Below are 19,030 nucleotides of genomic sequence, written 5' to 3' on the forward strand. Positions count from 1 at the left end.
GATGGGTGTGTCAGAGGCAGTGCGATTGGCGCAGGATAGAGCAGGGTTTAGGGCTGTTGTGCATAGGGTCGCTATGAGTTGCAAACGACTCGACGGCACATAACAACAACAACAACAACAAGGTCACACAAGTAAGTATCAGAGTTAGAATTCAAACCTAGGACTTTGTGACTTGAAAACCCACATTATTACCCACTTGGCTCTGCCATATACCAAACTTATCCTAAATTGCTTTCCTCAATTTAATATTCCTGTGATTGTCAAAAAAGAACTATACCTATAGAACTCAAAATAAATAAATAATAATTAAATGAACAGTCTCTGCTGATAACTTGAACCAGGTATCAACCTTTAACTTGTTTAGCTCAGTAGAGCTAAAAGGGAGGAAAAATTTCACTCTCTGGTATTAAGACACAGATGGCACAGTAGTTAAGAGCAGGATTTTGGAAGCCCTGGTGGCCTCTGCGTTGCAATCCCACCAGCTGCTCTGATGGGTACTCTTCTCCTGTGTAATTAACGAACTGCCTCTGAAAATTTGCTGGAGGTTCAACTATGGGTTGGTTCCGACTTGAAGGTACACAACAACAATGCAAGAGCAAGATTCAGGAACCAAAGACCTGCCTTCTGTTATAGTTCCACCACTTTCTAGAGAGCGAGTTATTTAACTTCAGTTTCTCATCTGTAATATGGAGCTAATTCTTCAGGGAAGTTTTAAAAAAACAAAAAAATTAAGTGAGACAATGTATGTACAATTCTGATTTACAGTAAATTCTTGATATAATTCATATATTCTTACTACTAACTTTAGTTACTTGAGCAAAATATCTCTAGCAGTTTTACTTTAATCCTATCAATCTAACTTCAAGCTTCCCCCAAGTCCTAACATAATCTCAACTTCTAACTCTAGTCACTACCCAAGACTAGGAGCAATGAATGAAGATCCATGGTTTTGTAACTTTAACCTTGATTTTGTTTGTTTTTCTTATTGTAGCAGGTATTTTCTAACCTTGATATTGTTTTATACCTCAGAATTCTTCATCTTGGAGAGGCAGATGGAAAAAGAATGCTCACCCACCCCTCTAATCACTGCTTTCTCTCCTTTCATTTAAAGTTCACCAAGGGAAAATCCCTCAGGCCTAATAAAACTGCTCTTGATAAAAGTCATCATCAATAAGAAATTAATGAATAAAAAGAAAATATCATCATTTCCCAGCTGCTAAATTCCATAAATATTTCCAGTCCTTGCCTAATCTGATCTCTCTGCTCCAATTGACACTGATGGACTGAAACTCAGTTCATTCCACAGGTGAGCATCTTGAGTCTGGGAAGTTAAATGACTTGCCTAAGGAGATACATAGGTATTTTATTCTCTCTTCTATATCATACCTCCTCGTTTTCTTTTCCCTCACCTAAGCTCACCTGAAATTTCTTCTATGCTGTTTGCACGCATATCCAAAAGGACTGTTCCATTAATAAGGCAGCTTCTTAGCTCAAACAGGCTGTGCAATGAAAGGGTTGCCACATACGGCTTGCTCCAGCGTTCTCCCCCATCCTCAACATCCTCTTCAAATTTCAGCCACCTGAAAAATTACAAATAACAAGATGCCACATATAGAAAATGCTGCATTTTCAATAGTGAATCTTTAATGAGAACCACAGAGAGAGTGAGTGAAATTGTATCAAACACTAAGATTTCACTTTTAAGTACAAGGTTTGTTGGTAAATTTTAAAAAAGCAGAGTACGATTAAATAGCGCACAACTGAGTGCAATTTCAATTTTGTTTTTAAATATTTAGAAATAGATTATTTATGGCACCATATATTTAAGACAAGGAACCTCTGGTGGCCTAGTGCTAAGCAACTGTGCTGCAATCTCAAAGGCACGTGCTTTGATTTCACCAGCTGCTCCACGGGAGAAGGATGGGCAATCTCCTCCCATGCAATTTATTGCCTCTAAAAACCTACCAGAGGGTCAGCTGTGGGTCAGTTCAATATTCCTCAATATCCCTGGAGAAGAGAATTACAGATGATTTTCATTCCCTTTCTGCTTATCTTTATTTTCTCATTTTCTATAATCAACATGCATTACTGTACAATTAAAAATGTTATCTTACATCTTTTGCACATGTAAAGCACATGAATAAAATGACAATGTTTTCTTTTTAGAAGCCAGCCACTTAAAAAAGGAAAAGGGCAACCGCAGTATTCTGTTCCTGTGACCTTTAGAGGTTCACAAAGACAGAATGACAAGCAAGCCTACTTTCCTTTTCACTTGCTATCAGGACAACTGGCCTATTTCATTTTTGCTACCATAGAAAGATTCCAGTGCTCTGTATCCATAGAGAGATACAGTGAGCATCTGGACGAACTGTTCAATTAAGAACTCTACCCACATTTTATTAGTTATCTACCTTGCCTTCTTCCCCAAGGCTCAACCATGCTGGCTTTACGCATCCATAAAGCTCACTGTCAGTTATTTGAAAAGCTATAAATAAGGTCCCTGGTTAACATGAATGTTCTTTGGAGGTATGATCATGAAACCAACATGGCCACTTTACAACTATCCCAAAAAGTCTAGTTGTTGTTGCTGTTGTTGATGTTGTGTATCATCGAGTCGAAACTGACTCATAGCTGACCCTCTGGCCAGTTTTCAGAGGCAGTTAATCACATGGGAGGAGACTGCTCATCCTTCTTCCACAGAGTGGCTGGTAGCCTCAAACCACGTGCCTTTGGGATTGCAGCGTAGCTTCCTGCCACTAGGCCAAGCCTAGTACCAGGCTGATTATAATCCCAAAAGTCTCTATGATATTGAATTATCCCAGATGAAATGAAATCCTGACAAATTCTGAAACTTCTAGTGGATTAAAAACTCAATGATCCTATGGTTCACCTACACAAAAATTGTAGAACTCTTCTATGTGGGTTAAGTCCCAATTGAGATGGCCCTGTCAAGTCTCTTATCAATCAGACTTGCACTACCAAGATAGCCAGGAGCTAACCTGGGACCTTTAATATGAGAGAGGATCCCCTGAATATTTCACATCTATGTCACCAATCTCAGGTTCAAGGTCCATGGCTGTACCTGTGATTAAAGAGGCCAACACCAAGAGATCCGGCAGAACACTCTGGAACATCAGACTTCATGTTAGTTATCAATTCTTCCACAAATAAATGTAAAAAGTAAGAGGGAGGCCTATAACTTGCTAGAAAGTACACATTTGCCTACTTAAGCAGATCGTGGTTGAGGTTATTTTAGGGCCTCACCTGGCTGTCTCCTTCCACTCTGCATCTTCCCCCTCTTTCATACAGATCTCATCCAGCTCTGTGAACAGCTCATGAGGCACATGCTCTTCATCCTCCTCAGTGCCAAGAATGAACTGAACACGCTGAGATGGTGTGTCTAGAAAAATCAACCACAGAGTCTGTTCCTAGCCTCAAACTTAAAGCAGAAATAGCATCCTGCCTTACTTAGCACATCTGGGTGATCTAACTACTTCAGAAAGGTACTGCAGATAATCTTGAGTGAAGATCAAAGATTTTTCTTTATTCCCAGAAAAGAGCTGTTCTGTGGAGGCAGTTCCACAGGAGGAAATATTCATGAACTGAGACTATTTTCAGAAAACCCATAAGAAACTGAAAACCTGACTAATTTGATCAAAAAGAATGACTGATTCTCCAGTAAATGATCTCACCCACTGTGGAATTGATTTTTTTGAAGCCTGAACAGTGACGTTTTCAAAGAGAAGCTTCTGATTCTTAGAAGTGTCTCTTCTTGGAATTAAATTCTGAAAACTCTACAGAAGGACTAAAAAAACCTTGACTACCTGCTTGATATCCCTCAGCATCACCAAAACTCCCATCCATAAACAGCCACCCTCTCTCCTGGGCATACTACCATGGGCCAGGGCCTCCTGGCCTTCCTCCCCCTGGTTGGCTCCTTTGGCTCGACCTCGTCTCCGGTGCTTCTGGCCATGAGTTCGGTGATGCCGATGGCTCTGTCGGCCCAGAGGCATTCGAACTCCCACATACAGAGTTCTATGACCTGAAAAGAAGCAGAGGTGTGTGAAGAGAACTCCTTTTGTAAAAGGAGCGTAGGACACTCACCAAAAAAGCCCCATTAAGATATTAGTTCTTGAGCCTGATCACATGTCTATAAAGACCAAACTTCACAGATTCCCAGGACTGAAGATAAAGAGATCATAGAATTAAGGTCTTCTCATTCATCTTGCATGTGTCTGCAAATCTCATAAGGATGTTGTGAAAAAAAATAATATGAGAGTGATTTGCAATGAGCGAGTGATTTTTAAAAAGCAATCAATTGTTCTTTGCTATCTGCAGCAAGTCTTGGCAAAAAGGCAATTTAGAAGAGGAGTAAGTGTATGGGCCGTAATCAACCAGTCTCCACCATTTGCTAGCCACATGACAATTATAAGTTATATAATCTATCTGTGATTCATCTTTAAAAGGGACTTTATAAAGAAGTGGCATCAGGATTAGAAGACTCATCAACAACCTGCATTATGCAGTTGACATAACTCACTGAAACTGAGGAGGGTATGAAGCATTTGGAAGGTCAAGGACTGTAGTTTTCAGTATGACTGCATCTTAATATTAAGAAAACAAGGATTCTCATCACCACAGAGTCAGTTGGTAGCATCATGATAGAGAAAAGATTGAAGTTGTTAATAATTTCATCTTGTTCAGACCCATAATCAACACTCTTAACAGTCAGAAAATCAAAAGAGACGTTGCTTTAGGAGAGTTTGCTATCAGGGACCTCTCCAGAGTCCTAAAGAGCAACTGTGTAAGTCTAGAGACTAAGGTGTGCCTGATCTAGGCCATGGTCTTCTCAATTGCTTGCTATGCATCTGAGATCTGGACAATGGCTATGGATGACAAAAGAATTGATGCCTTTGAGTTGTGGTGCTAGAGAAGAGTATTGAACATACTATGGACTGCCAAAAGAACAAACAAGTCTGTCTTGGAGAGAGTGAAACCAGGCTGCTCCTTGGAGGCAAGGATTTTGAAACTCTGTCTCACATACTTTGGGCATACTGGTAGAAGGAGGACATCATGCTTGGAACGTCAGCACAGAAGAAGAAGACCCTACATGAGATGGACTGACCCAACGACTGTGGCAATGGGAGCAAATGTGTCAGAGATGGTGAGATTGGCTCTAGAAAGGGCAGGGTTCAGAGGTCTTGTGTATATGAGGGTCTATGAGTCACAGTTGACTCAGTAGTACATATCAACACAAGAAAGACAACATGGAATGAGTGGATGATTAGACACTGGATATTGTAACTAACATTATGGAACAAAATATACATGAATGATTGGAAAAAATCAATAGTGTTTGTAAACTTTCACTCACATCACAATAAAAAAATAAATCAAAAGCAATTTTTTAATACTAAACCTTATTATTTATTTAAACCTATAGAGCTTTCAGGAGCAGTATATAATTTATGTAAAATGCTTTGCATGATGCCCAGAATAAATATTAGCAGTAAAGTAGAAGATTATCTTACATAATTTATTTCTGTATTGTGGAGCACAAACTAAAACAGTTGTGAGAGAAGTTACATATCAAAAGGAGCATATGCTGTGGGTCAAGGTAAAATATTAAATGTTGTTTAAAGAAGGGGAACCTCCGAAAACAAGTGATTCCATAGCATGTCCTTCCTAGTTCCGCTTCTCTCACCCCTCATTCCTTCTATACACTTGCTTTTGGGGATGTGGTTGTAGTTTATGACTTCCAGGTCTCTGTCACCTCTACCTGGCTTCACAGGCCTGTCAAGCCTGGAGTCTAGAATAAGTCATCTCAGGAATGCTCTCCCCAATACCAGCTCCCAGTCACTCCACCTTCAACCCTTTGGTCTTCCATTTTTGCCTGGTTATTGCAGCTCAGCAATCTAGAGCTCAGGATAACTTCCCACATTTCCCACTATACAAGCCATTTCTTTAGCCACTGTCTTCTTATCTACAGTCCGTTTCCCCTGAGCAGGTGATTTAACTTCCTATTTTATTGAAAAGGCTCAGGCCATCTTATGTTAACTCTCCACTTTGAGCTGGTTCGCTTTCCTCCACCAGATTCTCCTCTTTGTGATGTCGTCTGCATCTCACTACTTTCCATCTATCTGGCGTCCAGCTGCATCAATTACCCTCCATTTCACGTTTCCATCCATTCTTTCCACAGGTTATTCTGACTAAAAACATGCTGAAGTCTCCCTTAACTTAAAAAGAACTCTCTTAAGTTTTCATGTTTATTATCTTCTCATTCCCCCACCCCTTTTAACTTTCAAATGTGATTTGGGTGTAAATTGATACAGCAAATAGATTTTCCTTTTAATAACTATATACGTTCTATTTTGTGACTCTGCTTGCAATTCCATTGCTTCCTACTCTCTCCATTTCCTCCCCATGTTTCCTGTTTCTTTTCTACCCTTTCTGCCTTCTAAGCCTTCTTCCTGGACCAGTGCTGCCCTTTAGATTAGTTGATGGTTAACTGTTCTGAAAAGCACACCCTCCTTGATGTTACTGATCATCTTCTAGGTCTATCATTTGGCTGGAAGTTGAGTCACAGGAGTGAAAGTTCAGTTCCAGGTCTGAAGGGTGTCAAACCATTTTCCAGAAGTCTACCAACCTGACACGCTCTGCTCAATTATGTTCTTGCATCATGGCCTCTGGATGTGCTTTCTGACCTTATTCTCTATGGAAACTGCTGTCACAAAAGACCAAAGTCCCCCTAATCACCAAATCTCTATCATCTGACAACTTTGTCAGTTCAGTTCTGAAGACTTTCCTGAGAGCCCAACTGATTGCAAGCAGTATCCAAATTCTTTATGACTTCCTCTTTCTTGGAGTCTTGGCTCTCTTGGCTCTTATGACGCTCCCCTCACCTTGTTCCCTAGCCCTTCTCTGACTATGCCTTTATGATCCTTTCAGCAATTCACCAGTGAGAAGGCTCCTGGGATTTCATCCTTGGATCTTTTTTCTTCTTTGAGTGAAATCTAATTTTCCTAATTTCACAGTCCAAGTCTACAAATAATGAAATTTTTATCTTCTGGAATTCTGCATGACCCAAAGAAAAATTATCATCCTCTATCTCTAATCATAGAAAACAGAGCATCTGCGTTATGCAGATGACACAACCCTGCTTGCTGAAACTGAGGAGGACCTGAAGCACTTATGCAGAAGATTAAGGACTACAGGACTGAAGCTCAACATCAAGAAAACAAAGATTCTAACCACTGGGCAAATTGGCAGCATCAGTATGGATGGTGAAGAGATTGAGATAGTTAACAGTTTTAATTTACTTGGCTCCACAGTCAACACTTTTGGTAACAGCAGCCAGGAAATCAAGAGACGAATTGCATTGGGGAAAGTGGGCTGTGAGGGACCGCTCAAGAGTACTGAAGAGCAACGATGTCAGACTGGAGACTAAGGTGCGCCTGATCCAGGCTATAGTCTTCGCAATTACATGCTATGCATCAGAGAGTTGGACAGTGAATAGGGTTGCTAGAAAGAGAATTGCTGCCTTTGAGCTGTGGTGCTGGAGAAGAGTGTTGAATATACCATGGACTGCTAGGAGAACAAACAGGTTTGTCCTGGAGAGGGTGAAGCCAGAATGTTTCCTGGAGTTAAGGATTCTGAAGCTTCGTCTGACATATTTTGGGTATGTTGCAAGGAGGGACTGGTCCTTGGAGAGGGACATCATGTTTGGCAGAGTGGAGGGGCGGTGAAGGAGAGGAAGACCTTTGGTGAGATGGATCAATTCTGTGACTGGAGAGGTGGGAATAAGTGCGTTTGAGATGGCTAGGTTGGCACAGGATAGAAGAGCGTATAGAGCTCTTGTACATAGGGTCGCTATGAGTCACAAGCGACTTGATGGCACATAACAACAAACAACATCTCTAATCAGGATCATGCTTATTTCTTTCCTTCTGTTTATGGCAGGGCACTGCAGGTGGTTCAAATTCACCAGCTGCTTCTTGGGAGAAAGATTGGCAATCTCCTCCCACGTGATTCACAGCCTCAGAAAACCTGTTGGAGGGTCAGCTGTGAGTCAGTTATGATTCAATGGCAGTGCAGGATTAAGTGAGAAATGAGTTTGTTCATGACATCATCTTCGCCCCCACTCCATTTTTGAGGCTTGAAATGAAACCTCAAACTTAACTTTGGAACTTTGCAAATTTAACTTTGCAACTCTATTCCTTACTTCCCCAACCCTCACCTCCACACTGTGACAGCCTAGTTCTATAATCTAGAGATGTGAAGGATTTCTCCCCTCCCACCTTAATAACAAGGACCTCCTTTCTGTCTCCCATACCAACTTGACCCACACAAAAGCACTGCTCTGATCAAGGCTCAACCAGTAAGCATTTAAGACTCTCCATGCTCTCATGATCCCACACCAGGTAAGTTTTTCTTCCTTTAGAGAAATTATATCATCAATGGTAAAATAAAAGATCTCCAAAGAACTGAGATAAGAAGTGAAGGTGGAAATCTCACATGCTGACACAGAATAAACATTGTAAGTATAGAAGGAAAAATCTAGAAAGGTACAATTTCTGCATCTCTATCTCAGCAACAAAATGGCCTGGTTTTGACTCTCTCCTCCTCACGGCCTTCCTTGGCTGCTGCAGCCATTATCTTACACTCCCCACTTACTTGAGCTGAGTAACTACTGCACAAATGTGCCAATGCATGCTTTCTGGATAATTATTTTACTTACTTCTTCAAGACGCATTGCAAACGTGCCTTCTTTCTTATTAACACTTCTAATTAAAATTCTATTTTCTTTTTCTAAATCCCAGAGTTACTGGCTGGCACTTTTAAAATGCATGTATTTTATGTCTTGCACTTGAGTTAACCAGATGTCCGTCTGTCTGTCTTTTCCTCCACTATTCATCTGCAAACTCCTCAGTGTCCTGGGTCAGACCTTCCTTGCTGAATTCCTCACAATCAAGAACAGTGTTGTGCACATGGTTATGGTTCAAGTGTTGAACTAATAGGCTGTCTTTGAAACAACTCTTCAGGAATATGACTTTTTACACTCTCCTCATGACCACAGGGTATGACCTAAAAAAAAACCACAAAAAATACACATCTAAATGGAAAAAGGAACAAACAACAAAAGTGAGCATCGTTAGGGTGAATTAAATTCTCACCAAGGCATGGGATGGGGACTAAGACGGTCTCAATCAACTTGAAAATGGAAATTTTAATACAAAGGGAAACCTCAGAAAAGGTACCAACCTAAAGCAATGGGGCTTTCTGAGAATGTGCATTCAACGGAGGTTTGGCTTTGTTTGAAAAGAGATTGATATTTTATTACACTAGTTTATTTACAAAATTTGAATATTGTTTTTCACACCAGTTCCTTCCCATTTCCCTAACTCCCTCACCTATTAAATTGTGTGACATGATTAATACCACCACCACCCCACAGTCCTTACCCCATTGCTTCTACCCTCCCCCCTCAATGGGGTGTGTTGTGGTGTGTGGGTTTTTTTTCATTCCTTGATAATGTTTCCCATTTCCAAGTAGATAAGCCCTGGTGGTCTAGGGACAAGAAGCAGTGCTGACATCCCAAAAGTACACAGTTTGAATCCACTACTGCTCTGCAGAAGAAAGATGGGAAATCTCCTCTTGTGCAATTTACTGTATTGGAAATCTACTGGAGGGTCAGCTCTGAGTGAATTCTGACATTCAGAGATAACCTGATGTTAATCAAGTTGATAACATCAACCTGATCTTCAAAATCCAAAATGAATTTGTGTTTGTTTATTTGCTTAAAAAATACCAATGAATAATAAAGGAAAATGTGGTCAGACATGTACTAGTGACTTGACAGGCAGAAGAATAAAAGAGAGAGCATCGAGTAATACTGGAATCACATTTCTTACCCTCACTTTGTTTTAGGCCAGTCCAGTACTGACTTGACTACATTGTAGAACATTTTTAGCAAGAAGGTCTCTGAATATAATAGTCATTTCGAAACTTCATAGAAAAAGAAGTATAGAACTAGAAGAAGACATCTGTTTAGATGTGGGATTATAAACTTTAAAAGTACATAAAGCATGATAATTACTAAATTGAATCTTAATAAACTATCATTTGTGTTGTTAAGTGCCATTGAGTTGTAGATGACTCATAGCAACCCTATGAACGAAAGACTTGAACACTTGTATAACTTTCATCATTTCTCCAAGTTCATAGTGTTATCGGAGGCAAGCTATTTTGGAAGTGGATGCCACTCCTGCTTCCAAGCTTGTTTTAACTGGGGTGCTTCACCAAACACTGTCCATCATGGGTAACCATTATTGCAAGACTTGGTCAAAAAGACAGAGACCTCACTTCATCAAGGCATCAGCTTTGTACTAATGCTGATTGTGATTGTGTCTTTTTCGTGAATGTAGAGGTAATCAGATATCGCCACTCCAGAATTTTTACAGTTTTGAATGGGATTCATTGACATGGTTACAGATTCATGGAACCACTACATTTTATCAAAGAAAGAACAAAGGGGCATGGTTATTATTTTAGTTGATGTTACTTGTAATTGTTAAAAAGTTAATACAAATTTTATACTGTAGCTGGGAGGAAAAGTTACATCTAGAGTGGCTTGTAGGCAAGCTGGGCTGGCTAATAGGGACCCTGGATCTTTTGGTTCTTATCAGAGGTGGAAATTTATATCTATGTGAATGGAGAGATAGTAAAGGAGGGGCTCTATGAGGAGGAATGCAGCATCAGGATTGAAGGAAGACTCATGAACAACCCAGGTTATGCAAATAACACAATCGTGCTTGCTGAAACTTAAGAGGACCTGGGCATTTGCTGCAGAAGGTCAAGGACTAAAGCTTTCTATATAGATTGAAGCTCAACATCAAGAAAACAAAGATTCTCACCACTGGTCCATTGACAGCATCATGATACACAAAGAAGAGATTGATATTGTTAACAGCCTTAGCCTGCTCGGCTCCACAAACAACACTCTTGGTACTAGCAGCCACAAAATTAAAAGACAAACTGCATTGGGAAAAGCTACTGTCAGGGACCTCTCTCTAGATTATGGACGAGGAAGGATGTCAGTCTAGAGACTAAGGCACGCCTGATCTGGGCCATGGTCTTTGCAATTACTTGCTATGCATCAAAGAGCTGGACAAAGACTAAGAATGATAGAAGAAGAATCGATGTCTTTGAGTTGTGGTGCTGGAGAAGAGTACTGAATATACGATGGACTGCTAAGAGAATAAAAATGTCTGTACTGAAGAGGGTGAAGCCAGGCTACTCCTTAGAGGCAAGAATTTTGAGGCTCTGACACAATTTGGGCATGTTGCCGGGAGGGACCAGTCCTTGAACAAGGACATCATGCTTGGGAGAATAGAGGGAGAGCACAAGAGAGGAAGACCTTGGATGAGATGGATTGACTCAGTGACTGGGGTAATGGGAATAGGTGTGTCAAATACAATGAAATTGGCTCAAGATAGAGGAGGATTCAGGGCTATTGTACCTATAGTCATTATGAGTCACAGGCGACTCAATGGCACATAACAACAACAGATTGCACAGAAGATTGTCCATCCTTCTTCCATGGAGAAGCTAGTGGACTTGAACCAAGTGCCTTTGGAATTGCAGCACAGCTGCTTATGACTAGGCCACAGGAGTTCCCTACATACATGATAGGAATAAATATTGGGTATTAAAGGTAACAACCTGTATGCAGAACAGATTATTTGGGAGGCTGGGCTCTATGAGGAGAAATGTGGGGTCAGGATTGGTGGAAGATCTATGAACAATCTGCGATATGCAGATGACACAACCCTGCTTGCTGAAACTGAGGAGGACCTGAAGCACTTGCTGCAGAGGGTCAAGGACTGCAGCCTCCAATATGGATTGAGGCTCAATGTCAAGAAGACAAAGATTCTCACTACTGGACCAATTGGCAGCATCAGAATGGATGGTGAAGAGATTGAGATTGTTCACAGCTTTAGTTTGCTTGGCTCCACAGTCAACACTCTCAGCACCAGTAGCCAGGAAATTAGAAGACGTATTGCAATGGGAAAGTCTGCTGTTAGGGACCTCTCCAAAGTACTGAAGAGCAACTAAGGTGCACCTGATACAGGCCATGGTCTTTGCAATCACTTGTTATGCATCAGAGAACTGGACAATGACTAAGGAGGATAGAAGGATAATTGATGCCTTTGAGCTGTGGTGCTGGAGAAGAGTATTGAGGGTACCATGAACTGCTAGGAAAACAAACAGATTCATCCTAGAAAGGGTCAAACTGGGCGGCTCCTTGGAGGCAAGGATTCTGAGGCTCCGTCTAATATACTTTGGACATGTTGTAAGAAGGGACCGGTCCTTGGAGAGGGATATCATGCTTGGTAGGGTGGAAGGACAGCGCAGGAGGGGAAGGCCCTCTATGAGGTGGATTGATTCCGTGACTGGGGTAATTGGGACGGGTGTATCGGAGATGGTGCGATTGGCACAGGACATAGCAGAGTTTAGGGCTGTTGTACATAGGGTCGCTATGAGTTGCAAGCAACTCGATGGCACATAACAACAACAACAACAGTTAAAGGTAACAGTGCATAACTCTACCTTGGTGGTGAAAAAGAGGAAGACCTTCCACCAGATGGATTGACACAGTGACTGCAGCAATAGGCTCAAGTGTGTTAGAGATTGTGAGGATGGCACAGGATAGGATAGGCTTCAGATCTGTTGTTCATAGGGTCACTGAGTCACACTTGACTTGACAGCACCTAACAACAACAACACACTAAAAGAGGAACAAGTTTATCTGAAAGAAACACACTCTGTCTCTCTGACTGTAGTAGCCCTAAGTATAGAGCGCTGGGATCTTGGGAAGAAAATTTGTGCCCCTTCAGAGTCCTCAGTACATGAAAAGACATGCAGGCCCACCTTGTGTTGCTGAGAGAACAGAAAGTTTGCATTTAAAGAAGAATCTGCAGAAGGAAAAAATATTACATTGCTTTTTTAAAATTTCTGAGCAATAGTTTGTTGCTGGGTACAAGGAGGCAAGAAAAGTCATTGTCTATCAGAAAACTTCACTTCTAGGATTAGAAGTTAAAAGAAGCAGGGGAGCAGACAGCCTGGTATGCTCACCTAGATAACTATCCGGGGTCACAAAATAACAGAGAGACAGAAAGAGAAACATCAGAGACAGACAGAGAGAGAGAGAGATTAGTTAGTTAGTTAGTTATGTGGGGTCCTGAGCCTAAGCCTGGTGTCTGTTGTCCTAGTCCACAGAGACTATGGACAGCGTCAGATTCCAATATGGAAGATTTACTAGTTCTTATTGACTAACTTATAGTGAACCATCAATTGTGCATACCTTGTTTATTAGGTCATTTGACAGTGATGTATCTACAAGGAAATAGCGCAGAGCTTAAATATTAAAGAAGGGAGACTCGGGGGTTCTTTTGGATCGTTTAGTTCTCACAAGCACTAAACCAACCTCAGTGCTGCCTTTTGGAGATACCAAAGAGACAGGTGGAAATAAAAACATGTCCCAGCAGGGTCAGAGTTATGAAAAGTAAGTCAAAGAATTCAGCATCAGTTTCTAGGCTGGAGACTGGAAAGCCAGGGTTTGGATTTTCTGAGTGAAACGATGTAAAGATGATAAACAACAGACACTGGGAAACGGATGTAACTTCCTGCCATCAAGTTGATGCCAACTCACAGTGACAGAGTAGGCTGGGTTTCTGAGGTGGTAAATCTATCCTGGAGCAGACCGTCTCAAAGCTGGTGCATATGAACTCAGTTTTAAGTTAAGTTTCAGCCCAAACTTAAAACAATATGTCATGAAGGCTCCTGGGAAATAGATAAATTGTTGTCGTTAAGTGCCTCTGAATCACCTGAGTCATATATAGCACCTTTTCACCAAACTTACAATCTCACCCATTTTTTTAGTTTCCATCTCAATTCTTATCTTTGAAGGGCTTCCTTTTCTTTGCTGCTCCTCTATCTTTCTAAGCATGATATTCTTCTCCAAGAACTGGACATTCCTGATAATATATCCAAAGTATGTGAGACAAAGTCTCACCATCCTTGCCTCCAAGAAGCATTCTCTTCTAAAACAGATTTGTTATTTCGGCAGTCCATGGTATATTTAATACTCTTTGATAACACCACAATTCAAAGATATCAATTCTTCTTCAGACTTCCTTATTTATTGTCCAACTTTCATAAGCATATGAAGCAAATGGATATAATATTAATAAATTTTGTCAAGTCAACTGGATTTAGGCTATTTAGCAACTTCACTAAAGTGTCCTAATCACTGTCATATCTACTCTTATAGGCCTGAGTGTCTGTGCAAATGTTTGAGTATTCATTCAGCAAAACTTACAGAGAAAATGTAGTTTGAGTGCAGTTTTAAAGTTGAGTATGTACATATTGAGGAGCCCTACTAGTGCAAAGTTTAAGCATTCAACTCTTAACTGAAAGATCAACACTGCCAGCTACTCTGATAGGATAAAAGAGCTAACAATTTGCTCTTATATAAAGTATACAGCCTAGGAAACCCTACGGGACATTTCTATTCTATCCGATAGGGTTACTATGAGTCAAATTGATTAAACAGCACACAACAATAGCATGTATACATTAGTAAACTGAAAATGGGAATCAACCTTGTGAAAAGAATAGAAACCAACATACACCTACATACTGATCCTGAGCTGTATCTTGTTACTTCCTTAATAAACTACTGAACTCTAAAAAAAAAAAAAAAAGAATAGAAACCAAAACTGTAACTTACCCTACAAGTAAAAATTATTATTGCTGCTGTTGATATTAAGTGCCATCGAGTCTACTAGAGCTGATAGCAACCCCATAAATAAGAGATCTGAACCTTGCCCTATTCTATACCAACCCCTTGATCTCTCTTCATACTTAAGTCCACTGTGATAGTCACTGCATCAATCGAACTTGTTGAGAGTCTTCTCTTTCCATGACCCTTTACCTTTCCCAATATGATGTCTCTTTCCAAGGACTAGTTGCTCCTGAAAATATGCCCAAAGTAATAAGACATTATCCTTGCCTCTAAGGACTCCTCTTGCACTTCCTTCAAGATATGGGTGATTTTTTTTTTTGTTTCTTTTGGCAGTCTAAGTTGGCTTTTTTAGCCATTACCTCAGACCCCTCTGGTCTCCAACTACCTCAACTGCAGACACATGGTCTCACAAATCCACAACAACTGGAGGATCAATATAAGAAGAACACTCTCCACACTAAGGTGTGAGTGAAAACACCAACACAGCAGCGGCAGTGTATGTTTAAGCATCCAGTGACATCAAGCCTAGCCCACTGCTTGCCAATTTCTGAAAAGACAAAAATAAAACAAAAAACTGTCCTGCATACCTGCAGTCACATAAGTCTGGGTCTCTGTAGGGCCTTCTAGCATAAAGACCATAGAAGAACTGGGGAGCTGAGCCATGAATGGAACTGTTAATATCAGACATTATGGATTTCCATAACTAGATGAGCATTTACAATTGTGTTGACCTGAGGTTTCTGATTAATCCTAGGAGGCCTAGTGGCAAGAAGCTCTGCTGCAATCCCAAAGGCATGCAGTTCAAGTCTACTAGCTGCTCCTCTGGAGAAGGACTGGCAATCTCTTCCTGTGCAATTAACTGCCTCTGAAAACCCACTAGAGGGTCAGCTATGAGTTAATGATACACAATGACAAAAACAAAAATATAATAAAAACAGACAGTCCATAGGATATTCAGTAGTCTTCTCCAAGATTACAATTAAAAGGCAGCTTTTCTTCTTCAGTCTTCCTTATTTATTATCCAACTTTCAGATGCATAGGAAGCAACTAAAAATACCAAGGTTTGGATCAGGTACTTTAGTCTTTGATCTTACTCTTTAAACTGACATCTTTGTTCTTTAGAACTCTGAAGAGATCTTTGACAGCAGATTTCACCCATGCAATTAAGAAATCTTTTGATTTCATGACTGCTGCTTCCAAGGGTGTTTTCTGTGACAAGTAAAATTAAAACATTGACAACTTCAAATTTTTCCCTACCTATCATGATGGTGCCTATTGGTCCAGTGGTGAGGACTGCCAAAGATGAAGAAATGGAGAATTTCAGCCAACTTTGTCAATCTGAAATTGATCAAACATTAGTCAAGATGCATTAATAATAATTAGTGACTGGAATATAAAAGTTAGAGACAAAGAAGAAATACTGATAATTGAAAAATAAAGCCTGGGGCAGAAATGAGGCTAGAGATACCATAATAAACCATGACTATATTCATGGACTTCACCTGATAGACTACACAAGAATCAGACTGACTACATATATAGTAAGGGAAGGTGGAGAAGCTCAATATTAGCAGTCAAAACCAGTTCAGGGTCTGAATGTGAAATGGACCATCAACCACTCATTGGCAAGTTCAAGAACACTTAAGTTGAAGAACATTGAAACAAATCCACAAGAACCAAAATATAATCTTGAATGTGTTCCAACTGAATTTTAAAACCATCTTAAGGATGGATTTGACATATTGAACATTAATGACATGATGAGTTGTGTAATGACAGCAAAACCATCATCCATGAAAAAAGTAAAGTCATTACAAAGAGAAGAAAGAAAGAGAGAAAGGAAGGGAGGGAGGGAGGGAGGAAAGAGAAAGAAAGAAAGAAAGAAGGGAAGGAAGGAAGGAAGGAAGGAAGGAAGGAAGGAAGGAAGGAGGGAGGGAGGGAGGGAGGGAAGAAAAGAAAAAAAAGAAAAGAAAAGAAAGAATTAAATTGGATGTCAGAAGAAACTATGAAGCTTGTATTGGAACAAAAAGAAACCAAAACAAGGGAAGGAAGTGGGGAATTAAGAGAGCTGAATAGATTTCAAAGGAAAGTTCAAAAAGACAAAGTAAAATATTATAATAAAATGTGCAAGGAGTTTGAGTTAAAAAATCAAGAGGGAAGAACACAGTATTTCTCAAGCTAAAAGAAGTGAAGAACAAATTTAAGCCTCAAGTTCCAACACTGAAGGATTTTATTGGCAAAATATTCAATGATGTAGGAAGCATTAAAGAACATGGAAGGAATACCCAGAGACACTGTACCAAAAAGAATTGGTTAACACTAAACCATCTCAGGATGTAGAATCTGATTAAAAAGCAGTATAACTGAAGGGAGAAGTCCAAGCTGCACTGAAGGCACTGGGGGGGGGGGAGTTCCAAAAATTGGTAAATTCCAATTGAGGTAGTTCAAGAAAATAGATGCAACCTGAACAAGCTCACAGTCTCTGCCAACAAATATGGAAGGCAGCTACCTGGCCAACTGACTGAAAGAGACCCATATTTTTGTTCCCATTCCCAAGAAGGATGACCCACACAATATCACATGCAAGTAAAATTTTGCTGAAGATTAAGAAAAACCAGCTAGAACAGTATATATCAACATGGAATTGCCAGAATTTCAAGCTGGATTCAGAAGAAGCCATGGCATGAGGGTCACAAGCTGAGGGCAGATGGACCTTGACTGAAAGCAGAGAATAGCAGAAGGATATTTACTTGTGCTTTATTGACTACAAAAAGGTATGTGACTGTGTGGATCATAAAAAATTACAGCTAACATTGAAAATCCATGCAAAATCTATACATAGACCAAGAAGTTGTCCAAATAGAAGAAAGAAACACCGTATAGCAAGAAAAGTCTGCAGGAAGATGGAGCCAAAAGTGAAGAAGGAAGCCCCTGCCCCTCCCAAAACTGAAGCCAAAGCAAAGGCATTAAAGGCCAAGAAGGCAGTCCTGAAGGACATCTACAGCCACAAAAAAAGAAGATCTGCACGTCACCCACCTTCCAGTGAACTAAGACACTGAGATTCCAAAGGCAGCTCAAATATCCCCGGAAGAGCGCTCCCAGGAGAAACAAGCTTGCCATCATCAAGTTTTCCCTGACCATGAAAAAGATAGTAGATAACATACTTGTTTTCACTGTGATGTCAAGGCCAACAGGCACCTAATCAAACAAGCTGTAAAGAAGCTCAATGAAGCTGATGTGGCCAACATCAACACCTTGATTAGGCCTGACAGAGAAGGCCTATATTTGACTTGATGATGTTTTGGATGTTGACAACAAAATCGGGATCATCTAAACTGAATCGAGCTGGCCAATTCTAAATACAAACTGTTGTCGTTGTTACTGTTGATTGTTGTCAAGTCGAGCACAACTCATAGTGACCCTTTCAACCTGAAGCCTTTCTATAACTATCATCGTTTATTAAACTTCATAGAGTTTCCAGAGGCATGTTGTTTAGGAAGTAGATGCCACTCCTGCTTCCAAAAAATAAAAATTACTCTCACAAAAAAAGAGAAGAGTGTGCCATAGGGTTGTATCCTTTCTCCACATCTTTTCTATGTGTTCGCTGAGCAAATAATTCCAGAAGCTGGACTAGATTAAGAAGAATGAACCAAGAGTGGAGCAAGTCTAATCAATAACTTACATTATATAGATGACACAATCTTGCTTACAGAAAAATACTTACCACACATACCACAGAAGGTCAAACACTATAACCTTCAGTATGGGTTATATCTCAACATCAAGCAAACAAAAACCACTGGACCAATAGGCAACATCACAATAAGTAAAGATTGAAGTTATCAATGGAAATTTATTCTACCAAATCATAGTGCTGTACAAACTATTTACTAAGGGTGCACACAGAGCTCATTAGCACATATAGAAAGGTGTTCTGCTCCCCTGGGCTTACAGGCTGACTCAAAGTCAATAATCACCAATGGGGGAGGTTGGGAAAACGGTTCTTACCTCTGTTAAAAATTTATTGTGTTGTTGTTGTTGTTATGTGCCATCGAGTCGTTTCCGACTCATAGCGACCCTATGCACAACAGCCCTAAAGCCTGCTCTATCCTGCGCCAACCGCACCGCCTCTGACACACCCATCCCTATTACCCCAGTCACCGAATCAATCCATCTCATAGAGGGTCTTCCCCTCCTGCATTGTCCCTCAACCCTCCCAAGCAT

General features: G+C 40.4%; 1 protein-coding gene across 1 annotated transcript in view; it reads right to left on the minus strand.

Annotated features, from left to right (window-relative positions):
* The window catches only part of SLC4A8 (solute carrier family 4, sodium bicarbonate cotransporter, member 8), a 116,767-nt gene that overhangs the window by 64,306 nt on the left and 33,431 nt on the right, over nt 1-19,030 (minus strand). The window contains exons 3-5 of the mRNA XM_006900214.1: nt 3,896-4,042; nt 3,265-3,400; nt 1,420-1,580 (exon numbers count right to left, since the gene is read on the minus strand). Of these exons, the coding sequence (XP_006900276.1) occupies nt 1,420-1,580; nt 3,265-3,400; nt 3,896-4,042 (444 nt within the window). The remainder of the gene's footprint in view (nt 1-1,419; nt 1,581-3,264; nt 3,401-3,895; nt 4,043-19,030) is intronic.

Source organism: Elephantulus edwardii, unplaced genomic scaffold, assembly GCF_000299155.1.
Source record: "Elephantulus edwardii isolate Elephantulus edwardi_28Jun2011 unplaced genomic scaffold, EleEdw1.0 scaffold00278, whole genome shotgun sequence".
In the NCBI taxonomy this organism is placed as follows: Eukaryota; Metazoa; Chordata; class Mammalia; order Macroscelidea; family Macroscelididae; genus Elephantulus; species Elephantulus edwardii.